This window comes from Tupaia chinensis, unplaced genomic scaffold, assembly GCF_000334495.1.
Source record: "Tupaia chinensis unplaced genomic scaffold, TupChi_1.0 Scaffold000146_1, whole genome shotgun sequence".
Classification (NCBI taxonomy): Eukaryota; Metazoa; Chordata; class Mammalia; order Scandentia; family Tupaiidae; genus Tupaia; species Tupaia belangeri.
In genome coordinates, this window is record NW_006159616.1 from 18,081,723 (window position 1) to 18,099,221 (window position 17,499).

The window sequence follows — 17,499 nt, forward strand, 5'->3', positions numbered from 1 at the left end:
GCACTCTGGCCTTTATCAATTCTATTCTTGTAGTCTGGGGGGGGGGGGCTCGGGGGAATTCACGTGAATTAACACCGTGACCCGGAAAAACGAAAGGAAGGCGTTAACCTGATTAAGTCAGCAGGGATCACTGCCTCCCCGGAGTCTTGTACCTGGAATTTCTGAATCGTGGTCTGTTTACTGAAAGCTGCCAAAGTATAAAACGTGAGATTGAGAAGGAATCCTGAATGTCTCTTTCAAACGATGACATCTGTCTAGAGATCAGAGAGACTAGCTGAACTTCTCGCAAGCGGAAAAGGGAGGGAAGCCGCCACCGTTCTGGGATGCGGTTCTACGACGCACGCCATCACATCAGCGCACAAACAAGATGCTTTTGCTCAACAACAAACAGCAAACCAAGGCCCCCCAAAGCAGCCCCTGCCCCCTCAGGCATGTGCTCCCTAGACAGACCCTTCAGACAGCCACCGAACCACCCCGACAGCGTCCTCAGCAAAATGTGAAGACGCTGAACCTTAATCCATGGTGAACCCCATGAGGCGCGCCGGGTGCCTGTGACCCCGCCAGCAGAGCAGACAAGCACCAGGCAGGCCTGGGCACAAGCAAGCGCAGGCAAGAGCAATCGCCGTGGACTCTGCTGGGGGTAGGGAGGAGTCTGCCCATTCGCCTCTCCTCCCTCCTGCATGGTCATCTAAGTTTACCCAGGGCTGGCCCTTCTTTGAGCTTTTCTGTTTTGACCAAAAAGTAGAGAATCTAATTTCGGATCAGCCAACTGCAGCCCCAGATAGTGTCCCCTCTGTTCTTTTAGCTCTCAGGGACGCTTGTCCCCAAGCAGCATCCCTCCCCCCAGAAAGTGGCTGCACCGTCCATTCTTGGGGCAGAAAGGACGACTCACCTGCCTTCGCGGGCGTCTGCGCATTAAAAAGGCCACAGTCTAGTTTATTAGGGATCACCAGACGCTCTAAGGATCTGGCGCAGCGGCTTTCTCATTAGGGAGTGTCACTGCAGAACGTCAGAAGCAATTGGTGAATGGCCGAGTCCCACAAGGGTCGAGTTTTGAGGCAACGAGTCCATTAGTTCTATTAGGGCGTTTTCATCTCCGTACAAGAGGCTGAATTATTCACGAGCGCCTCTTCCCCTAAAAGCTTGGGAAGTGCAGTTCCGTGGTGCAACCTGGCAAAGCCGACTTGTGGCATGCAGCGTTGGGGTGCGGCCCATGGTGGGGGGCTGCCATTTCCTTGGTTCACCCCTGCATGCTAGAGACGTGGGTCCTTGGAACCCCAGGGACAAAGGGGCAGGCTGCACTGTTTGGTGAGTGTGCGACACAGAGCTTGCAGCCTCTCCTCCACCTGATCCCAATCTGTGTTGACGGTGTGTGTGTGGGAGGGCTGAGGTCCTCATGGTAAAGGACCATCGCCCCCAGGAAAGGGGTCAGGGTCTGACGCAACTGGACCTCAGCACACGCGCACGCCCTTCCTCTCCTCCACGTGATGTCTCTCAGATTGGTACATCGTATGATGGCAGAACCTATAAACTGTGTAAGGGTCCGGACGCCTGCTGTGTGGACACTGCACGGCCATTCCCTCCAGGCAGGGCACAGGAACCCTTCCTCACAGAGCACATCCTGACCCGGAGCTTGGAAAATGCCTTAGGACTGCTCCAAATGTGGCTGGGCTCTGAGATGAGGCAAAACAGCCCTTGGGTCATGACCTTTGAGTACTGTGTGTCATCGCAGGATGCCAAAAATGTCTCAGCGTGACATTCTCCCCAGCTGTAAAAGTGCACCAACGTGTGTAGGATTTTGGATGGAGCCTGAGCTGTATGGCCTCTGACGAGTGAACAAAAAGTGGTGGCTGCCACTTGGGAGGGAGGGAGACAGGAAATCAGTGTCCCAGATGCAGAGCGGAAGGTCAGTGAAATGGGAGGCTGGGAGAGGACATGGAATCTGGAGGTGTCTGGAAAGGCCTTAGTAACTGAATTGGGATGGCTTTTCTCCAAAGGCCTGCGCCCGCTATGTCAGCTCCTCACTTGTCACCCCTGGTTGTGGTCACCCTGCACCTCATCGCTGGGTGGTGGCCGTCAGCCTAATGTGCTTTGAAGGAGGCCTGTCTCCTCCCCCCTGGGCTGCTGTTCCTTTCTGTCCCTGTGTGTCTCGGCACCTGCCCATCAGTGGCCAAGCCCCACGGACATCCTTCAGATGGCCTTTTTTCATGCCTGCACCACTTCATCCCCTCTTCCTGCACTGCCTGTGTTCAGCTCTGCTCCACCTTTCCCGGGCTATAAACTGGTCTCCCTGCTCCCTGTCTTACTCCTTGCTATTAGGCTTCTTTCCTACAGCAGAGCGCTGACCTTGGCCCTGCTCAAACACCATAGATGGCTCCCAGTGCTCACTGAAAGCATCTCAGCTCCTTCACTTCACATTTAAGGCCCTCTGCAGTCTGACCTCACCTGGCTCGGCAGACCAGCCTCTCGTTTTTCTTTGCCGCTTCTCTGAAGGTCCAGTCATGTAAGTACCACTTCCTGCTCTCTGTATGCACCTCCAAGCTGTGACTTAGGCTGCTGTTTCTACTGGAGTGTTCTTCCTGGTCTCTGTATTGAATGCTGCCCAGTCTACAAGGTCCAGCTCAAAGACCTGTGCTGCCTCTTCCAGGAAGCCTTCCCCACCTTTCTCTTGGGTGGCGGTGACCACTCCCTCCTCAGAACCACAACAGCACGCTGGTCTTGCCATGACATGCTTTGCCTTCTAGAGACTAGAGTTATCTGGGTTCTGGGGTAGACCGCATTATTCCTGACCTTTTGCCCCTGTCTGTATCTATGACCTCTCTACTTTGTGATGTTGTGGTTCCTTCTAAGAGGAATTTATACAAGGGTACATCAAAAAGTATATGGAAAATGAAATTAAAATACAAGTTTGTTTTGATGCAAAAACGTTTTAAAATTCAAGCATAGCCTTTTCATAATATCCATATGCCACGAACTTTCTGAAGACCCCTTGTATTCCTGCTCCTTGACTTTGCGCTTGCTCACAAGACTTGCTTAGCCCAAAAGAATGTGAACAGAACTGACACTGTTCCAATTAAAACCAGAGGAGACATTGCATTTTCTGCTCTTTTTCTGGGCTATGATTTGACGTGGCCCTCCAGAATTCATGCGCTGAAACCTGGTGAGCCACAGCAGTGAAGGTGAAAGGACGGAGACTTAAACTATGATGTTGAAAGGTAAGAAGGTGATTGGGATTGGATGAGCTCATCAGGGCGGGGCCCATGATTGACTGCTGGTAGCTTTTAAAGGAGACACAGACATAGACACAAGCTCTACTCTTTGCTCTAGCTCTTGACAGGTGGGGCTTTATGCTGCTTTGAAACTTTACAGAGTCCCTACCACAAGAAGACCCTCACCAAATGTAGCCTTTTGACCTTAGACCTTCAGACTGTAAGCTACAACAGACAAATCTCTATTCTCCTTCTTCTCCCTTCCCCTTCCCCCAAATTAGCTATAGGGCATGCACACTCACTGGAGAAAGAGAGAGAGAAAGAAAGAGAAAAAGTGGGAACCAGCAGTTAGTGTAATGGCTATGTCGCTGGACTCCCACGTAATCGACCGTGGTTCGCGTCCTGGACCCGGTGGCTTAAAACTCACGCCGGGCGTGTGTGTGTGTGTGTGCGTGCCCAAGATCCTCAGAGGAGAATGGAGGAGAAGGGATTGCGGTGTGACCATCCCCCCTGGGGGGTGATTTCTCGCTTTCTGTCTCTATGTCTCTCTGTCTGGCGAGCGCATGCACCCTGTAGCAATAAACCTCTCAAAAAAAAAAAAATAGTGAAAAAGTACCTCCCAGGGAGGATGGCCATAATACAGTCCCTTCTCCTCCATTCTCTTCTTGTGATTTTGGACACATGCACACACATGCCTGGTGTGTTTTTAAGCTGTAGGTTACAGGACTTGAACTACACAGTTGTTGATATAGTTGCCTTAACCACCATACCACCAGCTGGCGTGATATAGGATCTAGTTGCCTTAACCACCATACCACCAGCTGGCCCCAAACTTTTATGCTTTATAAATTACTCAGGCTCAGGCTCAGGTATTTCTGTTATTAGGAACATAATGGACTAAAACATTCTGGTACTTCTGCCATGAACAGAATGTGCCTGAGATAATAGGCCTTGGTTAAGGACAGGAGGATGGCAAACACATAGGCTCAACATGCAGCTTGGAAACAAACCCAGCAGTGCCTAACCTAGATGAGCTGCTCTAATCAACCCACAAACATAAGCAAGAAAGGAATGCTAATTGTCACATGGCAATGCATTTTGGGGTTATTTGTTATGCAGCATTCTATGTACCGCTGACTGTTATAGAGTCTTACCTTCCTTGCTAGTCTGGCAAGACAGGGTGTAGACCTTGAATATCTCTGCCCCATTAGAAGGTCAGACAGATAGAGGGGCTCCACATCATTGCCAGTCACCTTTAATAACCACCCAATACCATGTTTAGTGCCTGTGTGATGACACACTAAAGGGGAATGGTATCCAGTCTGTAAACCCAGCAAAGATCCAAGTCCTTAGAGGTCCTTGTTGTAGGGCCCCTAGCAGATATGAGTGCTCATGTGAAGAAACCACAGTGGAGATCCAGAGGTCAGGAGAGCCAGAATCGTGGGCACTGGAACATAGAGCTCGGCGGCCAAAAGGGAGATCGTCAGAGCTTGCCCTTGGGCAGGGAAGGCCTCCCGGGGATGGAGTTTTCCTAAAGGGTGGACAACTGGTTGAACTCTTGGGGTTCGAGGACCAGTGAGTGTTGTGGCAGGTTCTCATGTCAACTCGATCACACCTGGCAGTTTACCCAGCCCCTTCTGTTGATGAGTCCCTTTGAGCTGGCTGCTCTGTACCTGAAATTCTGTCTGCTCATCTGGCCTCACTCCTTCCTTCTTATCAATGACTGGGGCAGCCCTGGGCTTCCTGAGGATGTAGTTCAGGTACTGGTTTGGATTCACTGGTCAAATCCTTCTTGGACAAATGCCAACCATTCATCATGATATATTATATATTATACCATACGTGTTATAGTACAAACATTTCACCCAGTAGAAGCCTTTGCAGGCCTAGGTTAAGATCTAACTCCTAGATCACAGGGAAATCTATGACCTATTTTTCTATGCTTTTTATGCAAAAATGCACCATGACTTTCCTGAAAACCCAGTATTTCAACAGAATCAAAGAGCCGGCCATCTCTTCAGACCTCCCCATAAGGAATGACACCTCATAGGAGACCCTGGAGCAGTGGCACAAATTAGACTGATCACCAGGTCCATGGTCGCATTCACAGCTGAGGCGTGGGGGGAAAGGTCACCTGGAATTCCAGCACTGACGCCAGCACCTGTTGCCCAAGACTTCTGGCCCATCAGCAATAAATGCCCCACAGTGCTGCTGCCAGCAGTGGGTGTGTTCAGTGCCGGGGAGCTGGGTCTAGACAGATTCCTCTCAGGCCTTGATGCCATGATGCAGCATTGCACACCAACCTGTTGCCAAAAGCTGTGCTGATGCCCTGCAGAGTCCCAAGGTGGGTGGATCTCGCTGTCCTGTGTGTTCTGGGCAGACCTGATATTTTACTTCCTAGGGTTGGAGACTTTCCCAGAAGGATGCACCTACTCAGTGCACCCTCTATGTTACCAGTGAAAAAGAGCCCAGAGAGAAGAACAGGCTTGCTGGACAGGACTCTGCTGGGCCCTAAGCCTGGACCTCTCACTGCCACTTCCTGCTGGGGCAGCAATTAACGAGCTGGTTTGCTAATTCACCAATTCACCAGCAGGGAAATGCATCAGAAAGACATTGCTGAGTTCACTCCAACCATGGTCACATTGGTACCACACACCCCAAAGAAGGCATTGGCCTCCAATGAACCCGAGAGCTCTTCAGGCTATGAATCAGCTCAAACCCACAGGCAAAAGGCAGCATGGATGGACTCACCACAGAGTCCCTCACACTGATCACAGAAGACGTGTGAACCCCGGGACTGTCACCGTAGGCAGACATCTCATCCTCTGCCCGGTGGGTGAAGTTTTAATGGCAGATCGCCTGAGAGCTAAGCAGGGTCAGAAGTCCATCTGCCCACATCAAAGCAAACTTGTAGTAGTAGGTGAACACACACACACATTACCCCGACTTACATTCTTCATCAGGACATTATTTAATGCTCTGTGGGTGAACAGCAGAGAGGTAGGCTGGGCCTGGGTGTTATCAGGGGGTTTTACTGCACAGTGAACACCAGCACTACCCAGGACTCAGAGCTATGGTCCTCCCACCCACTCCCCAGCCTTCAGCTTGCCAGGCTTTAGGGAAAACAAAGAACTCATTACCTGTAAAACTGAAGCTGTCTTTTGGGACTCCCATACCGAGTACTTCGGACAGCAATGGAGGAAAGAGAAAAAAAAAAAAGGGAGAAGGAGAGAAGACAGTCCACAATTGGCATTGACCACAGAGAGGTGCCGGCTCAGAAAGCATCACTAACACCCCCACCCGGCCGTCTGCTCAGGGCTGTCTTCGGGAGCTAGGTACCAAAAGCTCGGCAGCAGCGCCACCCAGTGGCCATGGGAGTAGAAGCCCGGAGCCTGTTCTGCCTGGACACCAAGAGATCCTTCTGAGCCTGGCCTTATCTCCCACTCTAAATCTCTGGGTGAGAGTCTGTTTGGGTTTTAACATGCTTTAGATCAATGGTTGAAAACCCTCAAGGAACTACTGGTTAGCCTGCATGCTGGCAAGTCTCCCCGCGACTACCAGGCTCTTTTCTGGACAGATGCCTCCTTTCTCTCTGGCTTAGGCTCTAATAAGTATCTAGAAAGGTCTGATGCTCAAGGCCAATAGGCCCCTGGGGTCCTGTGCAAGCCCCATTCATTCATGACCGTGATGCCAGCATGTGGGTTCTGCCCTCTGCCCCCTGAGCTGGCAGCTCTCACTGAACTCCCTTGGTGCAGGCGCCATTGTTAGTGCTGATGGATTTGGATTTGGGAGTAGCCTTCAAGGAAGGCGTCAGGGTGTCCCATGAGCATCTGGCTGCCACCAACCCGTCTGGGCATTGGGAAATGGGCAGATGTGGTTCCCCTCCCTCTGTAAGGCTGTGAACCTCGTTCAGGGCACTGGGAAAGCCAGGGGACCATGGGGACCTCATGAGCTGTGATGTGTGAAATGCAAGAAATGGAAGCCTAGAAAGGGGCCTCCACTCACCATAGGGCCTTTCTATCACCTTTGCACAAAATATTTCAGAAGAGTCAGGGACATGAAAAGAGTGTATCCTTGTTCAATCCCACCCAGAGAAGCTTTCTCTTTCTCACTTTGGTTTTGAAGTTTCTACTCCTTTCTTGGAGAAAATGCTCATGGGCATGCACTCCACAGCCCTGTGAGAACAGAAGTCTGTGGGCCCAAGGCGAGAACAGCGGCCTTAGGGACCCACCCTCAGAGGCAGGACTGACCCTGGGAGGGGGCCTAGAGAGCAAGGGATGGGGGCTCACCTGTAGATCATCCCGGGGGAGCCCGTCTGTCGCAGGGAGAGCCGAGCTGGGGAGCCCGTTGTTGATTCTGGATACATGGAGCCGGCCTCACTCGTCCAGACCTGCTCACTTTTTCACGGAGGGGAAATTCTGGAAGAAAAACAAAGTGGGGAGGGGGATAGAGTGGTGGTTAAAACTGATCCATCAGGTTTGCCCAGGAGGGCCTTTGAGCCAGAAAGCTGTCTAATGTCATGGGGCATCAACAGACAGACAGACAAACCAATGGATTCTCATATGGGGTTGATGATGGTGATGACGAGGTAGCACTTTCTGAAGGATTTCTACCCAACGCATCATGGGGATGCTTCTGCACCTCCCTGATTTTCCTTTTTTAGAGGTTTTTACCATAGAGTGCATGTACTCGTCAGAGAGAGACAGACAGAGAGAGACAGAGAGAGGCAAAGTGAGAAATCACCCCCGGGGGGATGGCCACACTGTGATCCCTTCTCTCTCATTCTCTCCCTGGGATCTTGGGTTTGCACGCACACATGCCCAGTGTGAGTTTCAAGCCACCAGGTCTGGGCCTCGAATTGCAGTTGGCCATGTGGGAGTCCAGTGACGTAACCATGACGCCATCTGGTGGTCTCCCTCCCTGATTTTCTGAAACTCTGGAGCAAATCTGTTGCTCACACAGACAGAAGAGATGGCCTAGGGGGAGCCTGCACTTACTGAGCTCCTGACTGTTTTCTCCTTCCCAGGAAGTGGCATCATCTTACTCATAGTCGCCCTTGACACCTTCGCTTGCCCGACTGCAGCCCACTGCAGTTTCCCGGTGCTGCCACTGAGTTTCTAAGGTGGGCAGCTTGTAAGATGCCCCAGCGACCCTGGCTCCTGGGAGGGGATGGTGTCCCCTCCCCCAGGTGTGGCTGGGCCTAGTGACTTGCTTCTAACCAGCAGACACAGTAAAAGAGATGGATGACATAGACGTGACGCCTGTTATGCTAGCAGGCACCGTCCCTCACTGTCTTGGATGATGCGAGCTGCCATGTTGGAGAGGCCCAGGAGGCAGGAACTGTGGACAATGCCCATGGTCCAACAAGAAGTGATTCCTTCAGATGAACCTGGGAGGTTGGAAGTGGATCCTCCCAATGAGAGCCCAGCTCTGGCCAAAACATGCACTGTGGCTCCTGGCGTCCTGAGGCAACAGACCTGGCCAGGCCTCCTGAACTTCTGACCCACAGACGCTGTGAGATGACATACATATGCTCTTTCAGGCCCTTTTGTTTGCGATAATGTGTTACAGCAGCAACAGATCATGAATACGATTGCCAACATCCACCCTTCAGCCACTTCCCCTGCAGTTACCCGTAGTCTGCACCAATGGCGCCTTTTGTCTGAACCCTTGGACTGGTCTCCTACCTGCTCCCCTGTTCCCTCTCAGCCTCATATCCTTCACTCCACCCAGAAGCCAGAGATACTCATTTTAAAGTAAATATGGTCCCACTACTTTTTTTCTTTCTTTCTTTCTTTCTTTCTTTCTTTCTTTCTTTCTTTCTTTCTCTCTTTCTCTCTTTCTCTCTTTCTCTCTTTCTCTCTTTTTCTTTCTTTCTTTCTTTCTTTCTTTCTTTCTTTCTTTCTTTCTTTCTAATTAATTTTATTCATTCATTCATTCATTCTTCATTTGACCAGAGAGAGACACACACACACAGAGAAAGTGAGAAAACAAGCCACCAGGTCCAGGACTCGAACCGTGGTCAGCCATGTGGGAGTGTCCAACGCCTTAACCACCATACCACCTGCTGGCCCCCGCCACCACTTCTTTTTCTCCTCGTCCCCTGGCTGTGGCCTTCTACGCCCTGTGTGCTCTCTCTAGGCCCCTAGTTCATGGACCCCAGCCACTCTGACCTTCTCTGACAGGCCAAGCTTAAGCCCTCAGCAGAGCTTTTGCACTTACGGATTTTTTAGCCTGTTCTGCCTTTGCTACAGTCATCCTCAGTGAGCCCATGCTGACTGTTGTGTTTGGGGGTCCCTCCCAGCTTCCTGGCCAATGACCGTGCAGATCATGTGTCTGCACTTCGAATGTGACATTCTGGGTTCCCAGTGAACACGAGTGTCATGAGGGCAGAGATTTTGGGTGTGTGTGTGTGTCTGGCTTACTGCTGTGACCCTTATGCCTAGAACATGGCCTGGTTCCTGATCCAAAATCACATGGTCCATGCTGAGGGGTCAAGCGATGGCCTGGGCCTAAATCATGGCCCCACGCACCCACAGTGGCCCTTGAATTGCTTAGCTGAGGGGCCAATACGGGGGGGGGGGGGGGGGCTCATCCTTTTTTCTAGGATGGTAACCTCCTGTCATAGGAAGTTGTCTTTCTTGGAATACCTCTTCCTGCCTGCAGTTGACACTGCACAGGTTCAGGTACCATTTATAACTAAGGCCTCCTCTGAATGAGGGTGTGAGCTTGTGTGCGGATCTGCTGGGAAAACGGGGACAGAAGATGCAACAGAGATTCTCCATGATAAACTCAGCGGAAGTGATGGGGCTGGTGGGGTTCCCCAGGGATGTATCCTTAAAGAACCTCCTTGTGATGGAGTCATGAAATGAAATAAAAATGCACTTAAATCCTTAACACAAATGTAGTGGATTCTTGGTTGATATCCATCCATGGTCTCCTGGCTCATCAGAAGCATTCCTTGTGAGGTGTGATGACATGATCCAGGCAAACCTTACCCTGGGGCCCCTCACACCTGGCCTATGGGATGGCTCCTGGTGGACACCAAAGGTGACCATTCACCCTTTCTGTTTTCTCTGTGATTCCTTCAGGGTCACAGGTACTCAGAGGTACCAGCGAGAGTCTCACCTGCCCATGTCTATGCAAGACCTTCTCACCTACACGCGAGCAGGATGTGGCTGCAGAGCCCTAGCTAGTTGCTCTGAGTCCCACCCAAGCTGGCTGGAATTTAATTTGTGTAGTGCCTACCCTGCAGAAAGTGGCTGTTTGCTTGGCTCTGGGGGACCCTGCAAGGCTGAGGGGGGCTTAAGGGTAGTCTCTCCTTTAAGCTCATTAGCTGTACATGCATTTTGCTTTCTTAGGTACCTAAGAGGCATGAAGTCAAATCAGCTCACTAAACTCATTCCAAAGTTGTTATTAAGGGCCAGCAGGTGGTGTGGTGATTAAGGTGCTGGATTCCACATGGCTGGCTACTTGACTCAAGCCATCCTGGGTCAGATGGCTTGAGAATCACTCCAGGCACTGTGCATGCATGTCCAAAATCCCAAGAGGAGATTAGAGGAGAAGGGATTGTGCAGTGGCTATCACACACCTCCACCCTGACCCAGGGGTGATTTCTCATTTCCCACTCACTCTCTGGTAAGTACACATGCCCTATATCAAAAAGTGTAAAAAAAAAAAAAAGGTGTCAAACTCTCAATGAGGATGTGCTTTAAGTCAAAGGTGGTATATCTCTTTTTTCTCTTGCCCTTCCTTCCTTCCTTTCTTTCTTTTTAAAGGCTTTTGTCATAGGGTGTGTGTGTTCACCAGAGAGACAGTGAGAAAATCATCCTCTGGAGGGGATGACCATGGGGCAATCTCTTCTTCTCCATTTTCCTCCTGGGATTTTGGGCACACATGCGCACGTACCTGGTGTGAATTTCAAGCCACTGGGTGCTGGATTCAAATTATGGTCAGCCATGTGGGAGAACAACACTTTAACCACTACGCCACCTGCTGGCCCCAAGGTGGTATATTTCTCAATGTACACAGACCTCAGCCAAAGCTCTTACGGTGTGTAGGAGCTGGAGGCTGCATGTATGAACAGCACAATTCCTACTGTGAGGCACATGTGGGTGGCTGTGTGGAAAACCGTGGCCACACAGTGGAGGGTACTCGGAGTGCTAGGCACCAGCTTGCTGGGAGCAGAGCCATCACCATGGCTGGTCCCCAGAGAGCTCCCCATGGAGGACGCATAAACAAACATGCTGGTCCAGAGGCCCCGTGGGAGAACAGAGGCAGGTGTCCTCACATGGGTGTGCAGAAAGGGCGGGATCCTGTGCCTGTGGCGGGGTGTGCAGCCCCCGACAGCCAGACCTCTCCTTGGTTTTCCCTGGGCCTAGCTTCTGAGACGTTTAAATTCTAGAATTTCAAACCACAAACTCTATTTGCGTTTGAAACAGAATAGAAATCAAGAATTTCTGATTCCATCTCCGTGGTGGGAACCAAGAATTTGCATTTCTGACAAATTTCCAGACACTTGTTGATGCCCTTGTCTCAGTGACTGTATTTTGAGAACTACTGGCCTGGAGGTTAGGTCCTAGAGCAAGAGTTGTAAATGCCACAGGCCAAATCCGGCCTGTCACCTGTTCTTGTAAATGTTATTGTAACACCTCCACATACATTTGCTTACAGATTGTGTCAGGCTGCTTTTGCTACCACAGCGGGTTCAAGGAGCTGCCACAGAGACCAGCTGGCCAGCAAGGTCTAAAATACTTATTATCTGGTCCTTCATGGAAAAGCTTCACCATTATCTGCTCCAGGCCACTCACCCCATTCTCAAGGGGACAACTTCCCAGTTCCTCCTCTCTCTCCTTTTTTTTTTTTTTCTTGAGAAGTTTTTGCTATAGGGTGCGTGTGCTTGCCAGAAAGACAGAGACAGAGAGACAGAGAGACAGAAAGTGAGAAATCACCCTCCAGGGGGATGGCCACACTGCAATCCCTTCTTCTCCATTCTCCTCTCAGGATGTTGGGCATGTATGCGGCGTGAGTTTAAGCCACCAGGTCTGGGACTCAAACCGTGGTTGACTACTTGGGAGTCCAGCGACATAGCCATTACATCAACTGCTGGTCCCCAGTTCCTCCTCTCTTTAAAAATGTTAAGATTTTTGTTTTTGTTTTTTTTGCCTTAGGGCATGTGCACTCATGGGAGGGAGAGACAGAGTCTCCATTCTCCTCCTGGCATCTTGGACATGCACACACATGCACCTGGAATGATTTTGAAGCTACTAGGTCTGGGACTTGAACCATGGTTGGCCATGTGGGAGCCCAGTGACGTAATCACTATGCCATCTGCTGGCCCCCCAGCCCCTCCTCTCTTAAGTCCCCTGCATCTCGCTCCAATCTCAGAAAACAGAAGCAACTGGAAGCCACATTCCTCAGACCCACCTGCCTGCATAGGCACCCAAAGCCTCCTGCCCTCCTGTAGCTATCTGGACTAAAGCCCACATGCATGCCTGCCCCTAGCACTACGCGCCTCTCAATGGCACTGTGCAGAGATTCTTTCTTTATGGAACACTGCTGTCTGCCCACGATACATTATTACTCCTCTCATTTCAAAAGAAACCAAACAGCACCATCTCTTGGACTCACTCCCTTCTGTCACACAGTTTCTCTCCTTCCACTCACAGGAACATTCTGCAGAAACTTGCTTGCAATTCCTTTTCTTCTTCTGGCTCATAAACTGACACCAGCCAGCTGTCAGCCAAGGTTGCTGTGATCTCCCTATTGCTAAGTCTGAAGGTGCCATCATCGTGGGGCCGCAGTGGCACCACCTGCCATCTTCCTAGGCTCCCAAGACCCGCTGCTGTCCAGATTCTCCTCCTTCACAGTCTCCCCAGCTGCTTCCTACTCATCTCTCCAGCCTCTGACTTTGGCAGCTGCCCAGGCTCAGGCCTTGAACCTGTTTTCTTTTCTAGCCACATGAAGTGCCTCAGACTTGTGCCCATCTCCTGGCTCTGAACTCGGTTGTTATTGGGTTGTCGGAAAGTCATGATCCATCTTTGCATAGAAAAACAGAAAAATTGGGACCAGCAGTTAGCGTAATGGCTATGTCGCTGGACTCCCATGTAGTCGACTGCAGTTCGCGTCCTGGACCCGGTGGCTTAAAACTCAGGCCGGGTGCATATGCGTGCCCAAGATCCCGAGAGGAGAATGGAGGAGAAGGGATTGCGGCGTGGCCATCCCCCCTGGGGGTGATTTCTCGCTTTCTGTCTCTCTGTCTCTCTCTGTCTGTCTGGCGAGCGCACGCACATGCCCTATAGTGAAAAACCTCTCAAACCCCACCCCCCCCAAAAAAAAACAAACAAAAAAACCAAAAACAAAAAACAAAAAAACAGAAAAATACATCACGACTTTCTGGACAACCTAATACATTCCAGCCCTTACCCCAACCATTCACCTGGACCCCAAACTTGTTTATTCGATGGCTAGTGTGGGTCTCAACAAGGAAGTGGAATGAACACCTCAAATGCATGTGTCTGACAGTGGGTTGATCGGACCCACGTGCAGCCTGCCTTCCCATGGTCGCCTGGCACCAGCTGAGGAAAGAGCATCCCACCTCCCAGGTGCTCAGCCCAAATTCCTGGGAGTCATCTTAACTCCTTTCTTCCTCTAACATCCCACGTCTCACACCCAGTTCTTCCCTGGGCTGGACTTTCGGTGCCTCTCCCTACATTCTCCACCACCTCCTCCCTGATCCAGGCCAACACCCATTTTCCCAGCTCCTCATGCCTCCCTGCTTTCATTCTGTACCCTGACGGTCTACAGTACACGGGTCTAGAACATAAATCAGATCACGCCGTAACTTTGCTCTAAAGCTTCCAGTGATTCCATTCTATCCAGAGGCAACAGTCAACCAACGCTTCTGGGCATCCCCTGTGTCCCCTTGACCAAGTCTCTCACCTTATCCCTCACTCACTCAGCCCCCAGGCACTTTGGCTCCCTGGGGGAGGGAGGGTGGTCTATGAACGCAGCAGACTTCTCCAACCTCACGGCTTTTGTATCCCTCTTCCTCCTGCCTGAATTCAGCCTCCGACCCCCAAGAGCTACCCCCCCCCCCCCCTTTGCCTCTTTATAGCAAGATTACCTTTCCATGGTGGTCTTCCCTGGACACCTTATTTTGAATTGCAAACAGTGTCTCCTCCACCATTTCCTCCCTCCCTTCCCTGTGCTGTGTTTCTCCCTGGGGCACTGGGAAGAAGCTGGCTCACATACCTTCTTATTTCACCTGTCTGTCCCATTTGTGGTCTCTTTCCCCATCAAGAGGCCGATTCCATGAAGCAGGGAGTTTTGTCTGCCGTGTCCCCAGCTGTGCCTGGCATATAACAGACACCCAATAGGAATTTGTTGAATAAATGCCTCCGTGACTCTGCTTGATGAAGGTCCATGGAGAAGGAAAAGAGGTCAGGGCTGGGCAGTCTGTGTCACTGCAGGTGGCACCCTGCAGTGACAGTGACATACGCTGTGAGGATGCCTCTGCATGTGGAATGTGGACAGCTTTCTCTGTAGGGTGCGAGGCCTGCTCTGGCCCATGGGAGTGCTCAGGGCAGCTACAGGTGTAGGGACACAAGCATCACTGGCCGCACTTAGGGAGTCATTCCCAGGGAGGCCACCTGTCCCACATTCCACCCTTAGTCTGGATTCCAAGAGGTCAGGCTCCTTCTGAGCCAGCGTCAAGCTTTCCAGACCATAGGTTGCCCTACGGTGCTCACCCTCATGGTCACTTCATAAAGAACTGCAGCCACCAATAGGGCCTCTGCCTCATTCCTCCTGGGGGACCTGGCAGTCCTGCCTGCTGCCTTTGCCATCTCACAGGGAGGGAGAGGGGTTGATGAGAACTCCCCACAGTTGCTGCTTTGTATATCAGGATGCAGGACACATAGGCAGAGACAACCTTCACAGAGCCCACATCTCTCTGCAGCTGCCACTGTCCAATCACGAGTGACTGCATCTGCCAAGTGGCCAATCCCTATGGAGCCGACATCCTAGCTGGGTGTTGCCAACCCCAGGCTGGTGCAGTGGATCCTGCACCATGGAGGGAGGCAGGCAGAGCTGGGTAGCCCCAGGATCCCAACTCAGCTTCAGAGAATAGGCTTCAAGAACGGCGTGACAACACACGAGGCCTGTGAGGGACAGGAGAGGAGCCAGTAGCTGACAGGGCACCTGGGTCCCTCCTGTCTCCTGTACTTCCACTTGAACTGTGGGTGATCTTGAGCAAATCTCTCCAATTTATATTCAAAGAAACTGAAGCACGGAGCTTTCACAAAAGCCTGCCTAAACTTGCTCATGGGAGCAAAGGAAAGCAAGATGTTACGATGCTTGGGGCCCAGGAGGAAAGACGCTGAATAATCCGAGCTCTCAGCCTTTACATGGTAAGCTGACAATGACAGGTAACCAGGAAAGGTGAGAAGGGCCCATTTTTTTCCTTTTCTCCAACTTCAAACACTTTCAAACCTCAGAAAAATAGAAAAAATCAGAATACACACCTAAATACTTTTTCCCTACCCACCAATTCTTAATATTTTGTCTCATTTGCATGCATTTTCTCTCCTCTCTTCCCCATATTTTTTCTGTACACACACACACACACACACACACACACACACACACACACACACTTCTTCTCTCTGTTCCCTCCTTTTTTCGAGTGCTGGAGCGTCAGTATGAATGCCAGAGAGACAGAGTGGGAGAGGAGAAAGCATTTCCACTTGGGATGGTCATACTGCAATCCCCTTTCTTCTCTTCCATCTCTCCCTCCTTTCAGGATTTTGGGTATACACACACACGCACCTGGTGTGTTTCTCAAGTCATGGGGTCCAGGACTTGACATGTTGGCCACGTGGGATCCAGCTGCCTCCATCTCCAAGCCACCAGGCTGGCCCCACGCTTTTTTCTGAACTGTCAGAAAGCAAGTTGCATTCTTCTGAGTTTCACCCCTAAATACTTCAGTATGCATCTTCTGAGAAGAACTTTGTCTTAATAACCTTAAAACCATGATCACACCTGAGTAATTAATATTACTTGATGTACAGCCTTATTCCAATTTTCCTAGGTATTCCACATTTTCTTTTTCTAGAGAGATTTTTGTTATAGGGCACATGTGCTTGCCGGAGAGACAGACGGAAAGTGAGAACTCACCCCCCAGGGAGATGGCCACACCGCAATCCCTTCTCCTCTTATTCTCTCGGGATTTTGGGCATGCACACACACACATGCCCAGCGTGAGTTTCAAGTCTCTGGGTCTGGGCCTCGAACTGCAGTTGGCCATGTGGGAGTCCAGTGACATAACCATTATGCGATCTGCTGCTCCCTGACCCACTATATTTTTAATATATACTTTTAAGTCCAGGAGCCAATCAAGGCTCACCAATGACATTAGTTATTTGTCTCTAGTCTCTCCTCATCTGGAAACTGCCCTGCCATTATTTCTTTATTTTGTTTCCCTGAGTTTTTTTTTTTTTTTTTTTTTTTGGGGGGCCCTTTGTCCTGCGAATGTCTCAGTTCTGATGTCCGATCACTGCCTTGCGATTAGCGGTAAGGTCGTGTCTTTCTCGTGCTTCCAGGCAGGAGGCATACAAGTGAGCTTGCCCACTGGGGCCGCATCTGCCCTGGTCTCTTGGTGAAGGTGGCACAGTTTGTTTCCTCCTTCATAATTGGCCAGGGATGGCCGGGAGGGTTCTGTGAGGCTGCATGAATATGCAGTTCCCCTATAGCCTCTGTGTGGGTGTTTTCTCAACGACAGTTTTTCTAGAAAGGCCAAATATGTTACCAGTTCGTGCTCTCCACTGTATGTGCCGAGGACGGGAGAGAACAGGAGAGTGAGTTTAAATGGAAAGAAAATACAATCATGAATTCCAGGGGGTCTTAGACGGTTGTGAAAGCCACAGTCCCAGGAAGGCCTCATTGTTTAAACTCTATCAGGGACTGAGTTCTCTGGTCCCTGGGATCTAGGGCAAGCCTACGACTGACCCTGGCTGGGATTTGGTAGTTTTCTGGAAAACTAGGATCTGCAACATGATTTTAGGCAAGGACAAATGCTTTTATATGCACAGGAAGGAAAACCGCAGACTAATGGATAGATAGTGCAGAACCTTCTGGGTCACAGCAGACCAGGGCGAGGAGCCTGAGCCAGGATGCAGGAGCAGTTGCCTTAAGATCAGTTTGCTCATCTGCAGAATGGGGAGGGGAGTGGTTGGCCTACACAGCAGCAATTTCTCTGTTGGAGTTAATGTTAAAAGACTTACTCTGGGGG

General features: G+C 50.8%; 1 protein-coding gene across 3 annotated transcripts in view; it reads right to left on the minus strand.

The window, feature by feature from the left end:
• KCNAB2 (potassium voltage-gated channel subfamily A regulatory beta subunit 2) overlaps positions 1 to 17,499 on the minus strand; it is a 110,876-nt gene that overhangs the window by 54,784 nt on the left and 38,593 nt on the right. For 2 of the 3 annotated variants that reach the window (XM_027770656.1, XM_027770655.1), the window contains exons 2-3: positions 7,499 to 7,627; positions 6,350 to 6,391 (exon numbers count right to left, since the gene is read on the minus strand). In XM_027770656.1, coding sequence (XP_027626457.1) covers positions 6,350 to 6,391; positions 7,499 to 7,575 — 119 coding nt within the window. In that variant the 5' untranslated portion in view covers positions 7,576 to 7,627. The remainder of the gene's footprint in view (positions 1 to 6,349; positions 6,392 to 7,498; positions 7,628 to 17,499) is intronic. The other variant, XM_006145409.3, reaches the window with a different exon arrangement.